Genomic DNA, 12,160 nt, shown 5'->3' on the forward strand with positions numbered 1-12,160 from the left:
GCTGTTGTTACCTCAACATAACCACGTGCCGCGTCATCCTACCATGTACATTTACTGACATCACGATAACGGCATCCCAAAACGGAAACAGCAGATGCAGAAGAATACCTACAGTGTAATTTACATCTTCTGCTAACAAAGTCAGTGAATATATTACATCACTTTGCAAACAATGGTACAATACTTATAAATTGTACAAATACAACGTATTTGTGATTTGCGGGAATGTAGAACGCCAACATCTCAGAGCTCTGGTACATAACGTTACAGTGCAATTTTGAATTGTTTTTTTCTCTCTCGCTCTCATGCGCTGTTTCTAGTCTGTTATCCTCCAGATGTGTCCAATAAAACAGTGCCACAGATTTTACACCTGCTTTTCCCAAAGGATAAATTTCAGATGCAGTTTCCTCTGCTGCAGTGGTCAGTCTGTGGGGATATATAAGCTGCTATTTGTATACATTTCCATCCTCTTTTCCCATAATTTGCAAGAATGCACTAAAAAACATACTGCATGAGCCCAAACATTATCATTTCGTTTCTTGGCTCCACAGTGTCCCCAGTGGTCAAAAACTCCACAGGGTCTATTTGACTTTTTTTTCCTTATGTTTGCTCATGGAGTGAGGCTTTTGTGCCCTCAGTTTAGCCTTTCAAGCAGATCTTCCAACAGACTGTGTACAGTGCAAATCTGTCTTTATGGTTGTGGTTTGGCAGGCTCAAACCTGATAATGGCACAAACTTTAATCTCCATCAACATAGACTAAATCCAACTATTTGATTGCCAGGGCTTTAGTACACAGCCTGAGGGTGCGCCTGTCACCACTTTACCTTCTACTTTTGTCACATCTGAACAGTATCAGTCCATTCACTGCCCACCTGTCCAATTATGGGTCAGGTAAGATTTTGCTTGTGTGTGCCGGCCAATAGAAAACATTCATAGCTTTACCAGATGTGTGTTGAGATTGACAACAGATGAAGGAGGAAGACCAGATGTGCAGCTAACGCGACACTGCCAAGTGTGTTTTTATGTCTTGGGTTGTGAAATCCGCTCAGACACAGAAACACAAGAGTTGGTCCAAAAGTATAGATAAGCTGAATGCACAAACACGCATCCATGGAATTAAACCATGTGGGTCTACTGCAGAGTCAGCTGGGTTCACATCAACACAGTGACATCCGATGAGCAAATGACAGATCTGCCTCCTCTATGGTCTAGCTTTGGTTAAGGTTAGACAACCAGAACTGTTTGGTTAAGGTTAGAGGAAGTTCATGGTCAAGGTTGAATATACCAGCATGGACTGTTGGTAAAAGACCGTATGCAAACTACTGTCCTCCGAGTCAAAGTCTGCCACTTTGTATGTTTCTGTAAGTCTAGTGAGCGCTGAAATAATCAGTTCAGTTGGAAAAATAAAATTTTTTGTAGTGTTTGTACATATAATACCTGATAATATCTCCAATATGACTGCTGGAGGATATGCTACACTCCCTTAAAGTCATCTTAAAATACTCCTTAAAACACCAAGTGCATTTGAGCAAGGAATCATGCCTCCAGCTGCTGCAGTAGAACTATAAAGAAGACATTATATGGATAAACCATACTCCACTTCAAACATTTTAATTCATACAGACTTTAGGAAATTCAACTTAAACTTTTCATCTAAATTTTATATAAAGTTACAACTAGGGATGTCAGTTTTTGTTAATTTTGCTTTTGAAATCCTGACACTTTTTTACCAGTAACTAACTGAATGGGTTTCTTTTTAAGAAAATAATGCAAAATGACGTGCACACTGTTGAAAAGGCTCTCTCCAAAAACATTTGTGAGAAAGATATTAGCTTTGGTTCAAACCAGCCTTACCATGCCTTACTCTGCCTCTGATTGGCTTACCCTTAAATTCTAACTCTAACCAGTCCTCTTGCCTTAAGTTAACCCATCCAGCCCACATGGGCAATGAGTACTTGCCACTCACAGGGAAAGTAGGGCTTGACATCCATGGTTACAGCTTTTAATGTGTCTGTACTTTACAGTAACTTCACTGAAAGCTATGGTTTTTGTTTTCTCCTATGAAAACCTTGATATACGTGGCATTTTTAATCAGTAATAAGTAGAAATTAATTTCTGTCCATATACCTATAGAACTTTTTTTATGTTATTTAATGGCCTCTGATGCTCATTAAGATGTATTTATTCTTAAAGGAATATAATACCATTTAATGTGAAATTCTGAGTCTTGGGGAACCTGCCAAATGTCAGCCAGCACTACATGAAGACGCAAAGGTTGCTTAAGTCACGCACACACACACACACACACACACACACACACAGAGATACACACGCTCCTAATTCTGTGTCCTAATTCATGTCAGCAGGCTCGCTCCTCTGACAGACAGTGGCAGCATGCATGCAGGTCTGCAGCAGCATGCGCCAAGAGCCATCTGTCCTGTTACAGAAAGAGCCGCGTAGATTATGTTGTCCAGGGAGAGAGAGAAAGAGAAAGAGAGAGAGAGAGAGAGAGAGAGAGAGAGAGAGAGAGAGAGAGCATTACGCACACCCTGATCCTCTCCACACAGAACCAGTGTGGCGCACAGACAGGCGACAGCCCTCTTAAAGTGGGAAGTTTTCGCCAAAGGATTCTGTCAAAAAATTAATCACCTTCATGTCGACTCTGTTGGATACTAACCCGCCGATGCTATGGTTACCTTTATTACGGTAGGAACCGCTTTAATCATTTTTGGTGCTTCGTAGAGCCTTGTTGTCGTTTTGGTTCTTGGAGAATCTGACACGAGTGGAGTGACAGAGACTGACCCAGAGTGTTCAGTATGTTCATCTGACTTTAAATGATGACAAAGACGCACAATGTTGTACTTTTTTTTTATCGCATCTTAATGTGTGAGGAAAAGCTTTGGAGCTGCTGGAGTTACAACTTGCACAAACAGCTTTCAAAAGTTTTGGGAATAACTCAAATTGGCACAACAGATGCGTCTACATTAAGTGTTCCAAGTTAAAATATCTACTTTTGTACAACTAAAGAGGTGCATGACACGTTCCGGGACTTGTTTTTATCTCTAAGCGTGAGCTTTAGCAGGTAAAACACAAGTAGAACGTGAGACGCGACGCGCCAAGGCGAACCAGCGCGGACAAACTCACTTCTTGTACCCGTCGCTCTCTCTCTCTCTCTCTGTGTGCACAGGTAGACAAAAGGGCTGGGTCTTTCCCAAGCTCGCTTACGCACTCAAACATTAGAGGCTCCTGCTGTTTTCGCATGCACGCGGGAGTCTCGCTTTTTGCAAAGGCGTGTGCGGCGCGTTGGAGGGAGCGGGACTGGCTCAGTGCGCACGGGAACGGTTCAGATGTGGTTCAGCTTGTATCTTTAGATTACCTACGCGCTAATTGAGCCTCGGCTCGCGGTTAGCGCGAGTGAAAGCTGATACGTCAAAGTTGACTCCGGACACAAAGGCGGACTGTGCGTTGAATCGGCTTTCTTTTCCTCCCTCCCTTCTTTTGCCCCGTGTGCATGCGTGCATATTTGTTTGTGCATGCATGTAAACTATAGCCTGTGCGCGCATGAGGTGGAGAGAGTGAACGGCCCCTGTGCGCGCAGAGATCCCATCCAATGTCTCCTGTAGTCCGAAACTTTTCTTTTGGTACAAATGCAACTAAATAATTCATCATTCTTGGAACAAGTGAGTGTAACGTGCAGTTGCGGACTTTTGCGGATATTTAAGGGGGGATTTTTTTATCGGGATAGGCCAAATAAGATGTGAAATATCCACACTTTATGGAGCTGAAGTTTTCTGTGCAGAATTGGAGCTGAAGTTTGTTTTGCAACATGGAGAGCATGTGTGGATACATGCTCTATCTCGTTATTTTCACCCAAACGCACAGTTTTCCCTTTAGACACCAGAATTTGACTGTTTTGAGCTGTTGATGGGATTAGAGCCAAATAGTACAGTAACAGTAACCCAAAAATACACTGTGCGTGTGTGCGGATGTGTGTCCAGTATGGTAACATAATATGGATTCAATTCTGTGTACTGGCCTTATGTCTGACATGACATGTGGTCTGGGCAGCTTTGCGTAATGGCGTGCATCAGTGGGCGTCTTGAGCCTTTGGTGGATGCCTTCCTGCTGCTGTGGGAGTCCGCTTATGTATGTGCGCGTGCATGTGTCCGAGTGTGTGCATGTGCATGCAGTGGCCGCTGGAGCAGCTGTTGCAGCAGCGGATTTGACTGCAGAGCCTCTACTGACATGCAGGACGAGGAAATTAGGACGCAAGGAAGGAGGCTAGAGAGGAGAGATCCACTCTGTAACTCCCTTTATGGGCACTTGAGTCAAAAATGGCCTCCAAGGCACCCTGAGAAAAGCTTTCTTCTCCAGCTGTGGGCTGTTGCGTGCATGTTAGAGCGCTCAGTGCAGTGCAGCTGCGGCGACTCTTTTTAACAGCGTTCATTTTGTGTTTTACTGCAGGAGAAAAGAGAAAAATTAGGAGGGAGGGGTGTGAACAGATTAGGAGCCTGGCTCATGGGAGGAATTTAAAGAAGATAAGGGTAGAAAGGGGCCAAAATGGCTCCCAGGTGGTTATAAACTGCTAATGTTACTATGGAGAGTTCCTGTTGTCCCTTTTGGCTCAGAATTCCAACCTTTACTTTTGTATGCTCCAGCTCTCCCCACCTCTTTCTGCTTTACTCTTCCTTTCCTGTTTCATGTCTTGCTCCAACTTATTTTATTCATGTCGCAGGACTTGTCTGGCAACACCAGATGACAGAAATAAACAACATCAATCTTAGCCTCAAGGTTAACCAAGCAGTTTGGAAGCACCGTTTTAAATTTCCAGACAAACGAGAAAATGTGAGGGAAAAAACAAACGAGCAACTATTGAGGTACCAGTGAGAGAGGACATTATTCAAAATGTGTATTAAATGATGCAAACTGCACCTTGGAAGACATCTCATGAGACATCTGATTAGTTTTCATTCTTTTGCAATTAACTGCTGCGGTTTTTAGGAGTATAGCGTGGTTACGTAGAAGCGTTGCTGGTGAACCTGTCAAGGGGGGATTGTGGGAAAATACACTTTCCCTTACTTAAAATAGGCTTAAAGAAAGACGTTTCCTTTTCTCCCATTTAACTTATAATGTTGGTTACTTATAAACTCGTAATGGATCAGAGTATCAGCCAGACCAGGACAGGAATTTCTGGCCCCAATGCCCCTCTGAAAATCGCATGCCCATCAGCAGCTGTGGCCTTGGTGCCCCGCTATCTGCATGTTTTTGTTTTTTCCTTTTCTACCAGTTGCTCCACCAGGCCAAGTGCCCTTGTCCCTAAAGTTGGAATCTAAACCTGTTGGACCAATTATACTGATAACACAAAGAATGCAACGTAAACATCACAAAAGCAGCTGCGTAGCTAAGATTTTTGTCTTATATTCACAGATCAATACATGAATCATTTTTGTTTATATCATGCTTACATGGTGCATATTCCGAAATAAAGTTGTGTTTTATCAGATTACCACAAACTTCAGACCTTTACGCACTGGGGCTTTTTTTTTCTGTGAAATTAATTTGCACATCACTATTTATTTTTTATCTGTTGTTTTTGTCATAATTACTTTAAAACAGAACATAATACTGGGTGACAAAAAAGTGAGTGAGGTTGATTTTTCTGAGCTTTTGCTGATAAAAAAAAAGCATTAGCTAGTTATGTTGTGCAGAGTGCACTTCATGTTACAGCATTATAACAATGGAAGACCTGTTGTAACTGCAAATCCATATTGCTGCTGGTATGAATTGGTTTAATGTAATATATTTCCAGCCAACCATTTCACATTTTTGTGTAATTTCTTCATCACTGCCCTGGTGTGTAAAGGCCTCAACGCTAATGAAGTATTCTTCTAGCATAGGACTATCTATTGCACTTGACTAGGTACCTGAAATTGACGGGGTCCATACACAATGCACAGCGGGGGGTGGGTGGGAAGGTCAGAAGGTGCCCAACAACAGATCTTACCCCAGAGCAGGTTCACGGGTAAATCCGGCCCTGCCAAAAAGTGGATGTTGTTAGAACTCAGTAAAGACTATAGACAGGGGTTGCAAAGAACTCATAATCACCATCACCTTCAAGGTCGTCTTTCCATTTTAGAGACAGGCTATTTAAATAGAAATAAAAGAATAACCACAAGTGTGTGAAACACATTGTTGTGGACCACAGAAAAATCAATTAGCCTAAATACATGTTAAACACACAGCAGACAGGGCCTGCTTTCTCTGGAGCTATACCCCTTGATCATTTAACACTTCCCCATCTTCCGCTTTGGGTGGGGGCATGAATGACCCAGTGTGACCGGCGGAGGCTGCGTTGCTTTGGATGTTATCAGAGCCAAGCTCCGCTGATACCGTGTGAACCGGCTTATAACTGCTGATTCCCAAACGGAGAATTCTGTCATTGTGTCAGCACCTGTAATATTCACTTCAGTTTCAATCAGTGTCTGATTTTCTTCTTCTTTGTAACCCTAGCAGCATCCACTCTGACAATGCAACACGTATTAGTTCATAACATTTAAATAAATGTAAGGCTTGTGTCTTCAAAACTGACCTGTCCACTTGTCCACCTTGTCTGTGCCTATTTACTTCAAAGAACAACAGCCTACGGGGAAACAGTAATGTTGCACCATCAGTCACTCTGATCAGTGCTGCAGCTTCACTCGGTCAGTCAGTCACTCATGGACAGTTTCACGTTTTAAAGCTGGCCTCGCATGCTGCAGTCCAGCTTTAAAATATGGATATAAATAATAAAATAGACTTTTGCAGTCTGAGACAATCAAAGTCAATCAAAAACAAAACAAAGACAAATCAAGTTAATTTCTTACAAAATCTGTTTTGTACAAGATTCTACAGGCAGTGTTTTCGAAAAGCTGCAGCGAAGGGAGTTCTGTACTTACATGACAATAACTATGGAAGATAATTACCTGGTTTGTTCAACTAAGACTGCTGGAGCCTCATATTAACTTCAGATAAACTTTACAATACACTGCAGGCAAAATTGCACTTGACGATTGTTTTCAAGACAGAAAAGTAAGGAAATTGGGAAATTATCCTTCAGCCAAAATTTGTTAACCACTTTCCCATGACTGCAGGATAATCTGATTTCAGTATTGATGAAGATCATTTATATCAGGCACTTTTATCTTCTACCCACATCACCGTAGTGCTGCATTTGAGGAAAATCTAGTCTGACTGGTAACAAGTCATCCAACCACGAGCTCTGAATTAGATGTTTGAAAAGCATTTTTCATTGAAACAATGAAAGAGAAAAACGTCGGCGGGTGAGACACTGGAATTAGAAAATTACCCTATCCTGCCACTGATGTTTTGTACACCCATCACTCAGCACTTCCTTGCTTGATGTTTCTGCTTTTCAAGACATTGAAGGGTTTTGTAATTAAAGTCAAGTGGAGCTCAAGTACTTTTCTAATGGATCTGTGTTAAATATTGTGTTTGCAGGACTACTCGGGTCAAGCACCTTAAGGGTTTGTATTGTAGGGCCTTTTTTTCCAAGCAGGATACTGAACATGAGTGACATTTAAGAGATATCTGGGTGTTTCTGAAGTCCTTTAAATCTGAAGATAAAACCTAAATACAGAGATGTTCTGTGCTTCTGCTATGTTTCATTCCAAAGGGATGAGAGAGCCAAAAGATTGTGTGTAGGAAAAAAAATTTGGCTTTCTTTCCATAGTTCCCTCGCTCTTCTGTGTGGATCAAGCTGTTCCCTTCATTCTATATGGTCACACTTTCACAGCCCTGCCTGCTCCAGGATGGTTTACACATTTAGCCCAGTGTTTATACGCTGCACATTCTTACGGCTAGTTAGAGCAAAACACTGCGTAAGGATCTGGTTTAGGCGGTGCACTATACTCTGTGGAAACAGAGACGGCACAGTGCAGAGGAGCTCTGTGCAGAAACACACATATACATGAGAAGACATTCATTCAGGGAATTCATTCCTTTAACCTGTAACCTAAACACTTACCCTGATGTAAACAAGTTTAAATCTTAACTGAAATCCTTACGCAGAAACAAACATCTCTCCTTGCCTTTCTCACAATTCCCTGAGAAAGAGCAGATAAGAGGTCATGCAGCTTTCAAGGTGATGCTTGGCCTTCCCAGCAGTTCAGTCATATGACGGGTCAGCCCTCCTCTTTCTGTCCATTCTGACCCGGTAATCTGCCTCTCTGTCTCAACGATTTTCTTTATCTCCCTCACATTCACTGTCTGGATCTTTATGGGCCTCTTTTTTTCTTCCCTCTCTTTTTACATCCTATCTCAGACTCCCCCTCCTGCCTCTTCGTCTTTACACTCTCTCCATTTCCACATTACAAGGTACACTCAGTGACCTCCTGATAACATCTCCATCCTGATTCAGCTGATGACTGATAGTGTCAACTGGGATGAATTCCCGTACAAGCCTACTTGTCTTTTACTTATATACCGCTATAGAGTTGGTTGATTTTTTAATGTAGATTATAACCTAGTGATAGATTATGTACATTATTGTCCATCTTTTATACCCACATTAACCTGCACCTCAAGATTGTGAAATATATGTAGAATACGCAGAAGAAAAGAGTCTTGTTCCTTAATTAAATGGACACAAACAGCAGTCTCCTGGGTCAAAGTCCTGGGTTTGTTTGACCCATTAATCCACCCTGACCACCTCCCTTTGCTTTTCACAACAAATTCCCACCTTACCTCATGTAACTAAACAACAGTAACATCAGAGGTTTTGCCTCTTTTTTATGACATTAATCATCCTAAACATTTGTTCTGTTATAGTTTCAGAATGATGAGGACAGTTGGAGAACAATAAAATACAAAAATAACAGTTTTTTCCCAGATGATGCACAGATTTTTACACATCATCATCTTGTCTAAAATGTAAATAAAATTGAAAAACTAATAAAGTACATGTACCTCAAAATTTAACTTAACCACTCTTGGGTAAATGCACTTCAGCCACTAAAATATTCAATCTGCCAAAAAAGTTATACATGCAACTGCTGATAAGTCTGACTAACAGATGACTTTCTAAAAAAGTTAGCTGAGTCAGCTTTATCCAGTGTGCAAGTGGATTATATCAGATTCAGTCTGGGCCTTTATGTCACTAAGACGATTACCATTTTGTACTTATAACTATGAAACTATGACCAGAGTCAAGTCAAATTTACTGAAGAGCTGTCAGTTTCAGCACAGATTTACACAGTCAGAGCGATTTCTTGGTAATCCGCTATGTTTTCCAAGTCCACAAATTAAATGGCCATTGTATCATTAACCGAGAGAAGGAGATGTTGTTTTGGCCATATGTGTCAATCCATGAAAAAGGGGGAAGACCCACATTTTACTATAAGGACTTTGGTGTTTCTCCTGCTGTCACATAGATGATTCCTTCATAGCAGTATTAAGAGAGAGGCACAGAGGACGGATTCCCCTGTTTTACATGTTTCTAATGCTTCACTGTGTCAGGTCACTTGTCTGAAACTACCGGTTGTATAATCACAGCTCAAAGACTTGGGAGCGGCCACCTTCATTTTCTCCTTATAGAATGAGATGCCTATAGGTGACACCTGTGTGGACTGATGTGTCAGGTCAGTGGCCACCTTTGATATCTGAGCCGACAGATGTTCAGTCAGCCTGAGGGTGAAACCTGCTCCTTAAAGTTTAAACCACACCACGCATACACCACACACAAAGACCCAATCCCCACTTGTCCCCTCATTTGGTTAAACTTTAACCCTAACATGAGACTAATCTTAACTTTAATCTCTATCCTTAAGCCAAAATTCTTACCCTAGACACAGCCCTTGAGGAAGTGAGGATTGCGGTTGCAAAATATCCTCAGGGGTGTCTAATCATGAGTTCTTTTGGGTGCGTTAGCTCAAGTATGAGGGTTTTATCATACCATAAATGGACACTTCGTACTTCAGTTTGGTGATAATACCCTCGAAAGCAAAGTGTGCCGATGTAGTGCATTTATGTGCTAATTGGAGGCTCTGACGTCTGAGACTTTGGAGTTGTGTGTCTTGTTGTGAAGGTCTGGGAATGGTGGATAGGCAGAAGAGGTATTCACGTTGAACACAGTGTAAATTTAAGAATGGTATTTCCTCTGCCTGGCAAAGTTTGAATAATAATTGAGAATTAAGTCTCTAACTTAGGATGTCGTAGGGTATAACGTCTGCTCTATGGATAATGAAAAGAAGCTTGATTCTTTGGACACAGAATATTTTTTATACCCAAATGATCTTTATTGTATTGTTGTGTTTCCAGTTGTGAAACAGAAAATGTTCCCATATACTCAGAACGTTCCCTTCAGTGTCATCTAGAACATCTTTAACCCTTTACTGTCTACAGAGCAGCTCCGGACTTTATACCCTCTGACATCACAAACTTGAGTTTTAGAACCCTAGCTTTTGGATTTGGGAGAGTGTTGTCCATGTTTACCAATATTTTTGGACTGTCTTAAACTATAGGAATAATGTATGAATTTTGACAATGGACGTAGTCACCCCTGAATGCTTCTTATTGTTAAGGCAGCAAAAGCTCAATGTTTTCTATGGAACTGATTTAATAAACTCTGTGAAGCTTATTCACATGCTAAGGCCGTGGTGATGACTTGTTTAATATATTAAATAATTTTGGTCCAGATTTTACTCTGGCCTCTTCTTTAAGTTTGTATTCAACATAATCCCTCTCATTGCAATATGCTGAAACAGTTATCTGACAGAAATAGGCAATATATTACATTTACCAGTAAAAAATACGCTTGGTCAGTGTATACAAAAGTTAATTTCGGACACTGCTGAGTCTTTCTTCAACTTTATTAACATTGTCTCCACTCTCAACAGGCTCCACTTGCTTCTGAAACTAGTAGGGAACAAAAGGTACATCTTTTGCCGCCATCACCCTAACGTATAGTTTGAGATGTAGCTATGCATGTAGCCATTGTATGTACAGTGTAAATCCTTAATGTAGCAGTATTAATGGGACTCAAATTGAGAGCTGTTTTTGTGTATTTTTACTTTCTTCACTGTGTTTGACATGTCTATTGCAGCTATTTTCCTTTCATCTCAATATAGCCATTTGTGGTTTTAAAATATCCTTAAACACAAAAATGTTTTGTTCCAAAATGCAATATAAACCAGATTTAACCCTATTATTGAGTTTCATGTTAACTATTCAAGCATGAAAGGCCCGAATTAAGCACATGTGCAGGATAGATGGAGGAGTAACGTGACACAGCACTGAAGTGAAAACCAGAGGGAAAGAAAACCCAACTGCATAATATGGTTGTGATATTGAATGGCACAACTTCTTGCCACAATGGAGAGTATCAGTTTATTTACATCTAATAAGCATTGCAAAACACAAAGGAGAAAATAGGGACTACTTGTGGGAAAAGCATGACCACCTTTGTACTAGAGGTTCATTGCATGAGACAAAGAGAGCTTAACAGTCAACAGAGGTGTTACAGTAAAATCATGCGCAGGCAAATGAAACCTTCATGGTAAATTCAAATAGCTGTGTTCATTCAAATGAATGAATACAATAAACAATAGTAAGTATCATGAGTGGAAGGTGTAACGTGACAGCCTGAGTGGTTAGCTCTTTCCAGTGCGTGTCAGTGGTTTTCCATGCCTGATCCTCAAGATATACTGTATATTTATAACAATGCTGTTCCCCACAATTAAAGAGAAAGCTTTTATTTTGGAAAGACTTTTTTCAGAAGGAATACAGTTCAGGTAAATTAGTGGTTGTTTGCATCAAACACTGCCTGATGGTATTCCAAGCACTGCACTTGTTGGTAGCTGCCTTTTCCACCACATTTCTCTCCTCCATTATTACCAGTGGAGTGCATTTTAGTCTCCTGGCGTACATGCACATCTAAGTGTCTGTTATTTGCATGAAATTTGATAACTTCTATGATAAAACATGTCAAACTTGGCAGCATGCAAAAATGTATTTCAGATGGTTCCGAGCGTATTTGATATTCAAATGTCTAAATTTAAATTTAAAGAATGCGTTGAAGTAAATCATTTTTTGTATGTGTACACTTTGATACCAGACCAATGGCCGGTCGTACACCAAAAGGACTTAACAATCTTAGTTTAGCAT

At 40.8% G+C, this 12,160-nt stretch overlaps 1 protein-coding gene across 1 annotated transcript in view; it reads left to right on the forward strand.

The window, feature by feature from the left end:
- The first annotated feature begins 2,549 nt into the window (after positions 1 to 2,549).
- ntf3 (neurotrophin 3) overlaps positions 2,550 to 12,160 on the forward strand; it is a 50,430-nt gene continuing 40,819 nt past the window's right edge. The window contains exon 1 of the mRNA XM_042511514.2: positions 2,550 to 2,707. Within this exon, the coding sequence (XP_042367448.1) occupies positions 2,690 to 2,707 (18 nt within the window). The 5' untranslated portion in view covers positions 2,550 to 2,689. The remainder of the gene's footprint in view (positions 2,708 to 12,160) is intronic.

The sequence above is a fragment of the Plectropomus leopardus genome, chromosome 22 (assembly GCF_026936395.1).
Source record: "Plectropomus leopardus strain MGB_pleo_1.0 chromosome 22, ASM2693639v1, whole genome shotgun sequence".
In the NCBI taxonomy this organism is placed as follows: Eukaryota; Metazoa; Chordata; class Actinopteri; order Perciformes; family Serranidae; genus Plectropomus; species Plectropomus leopardus.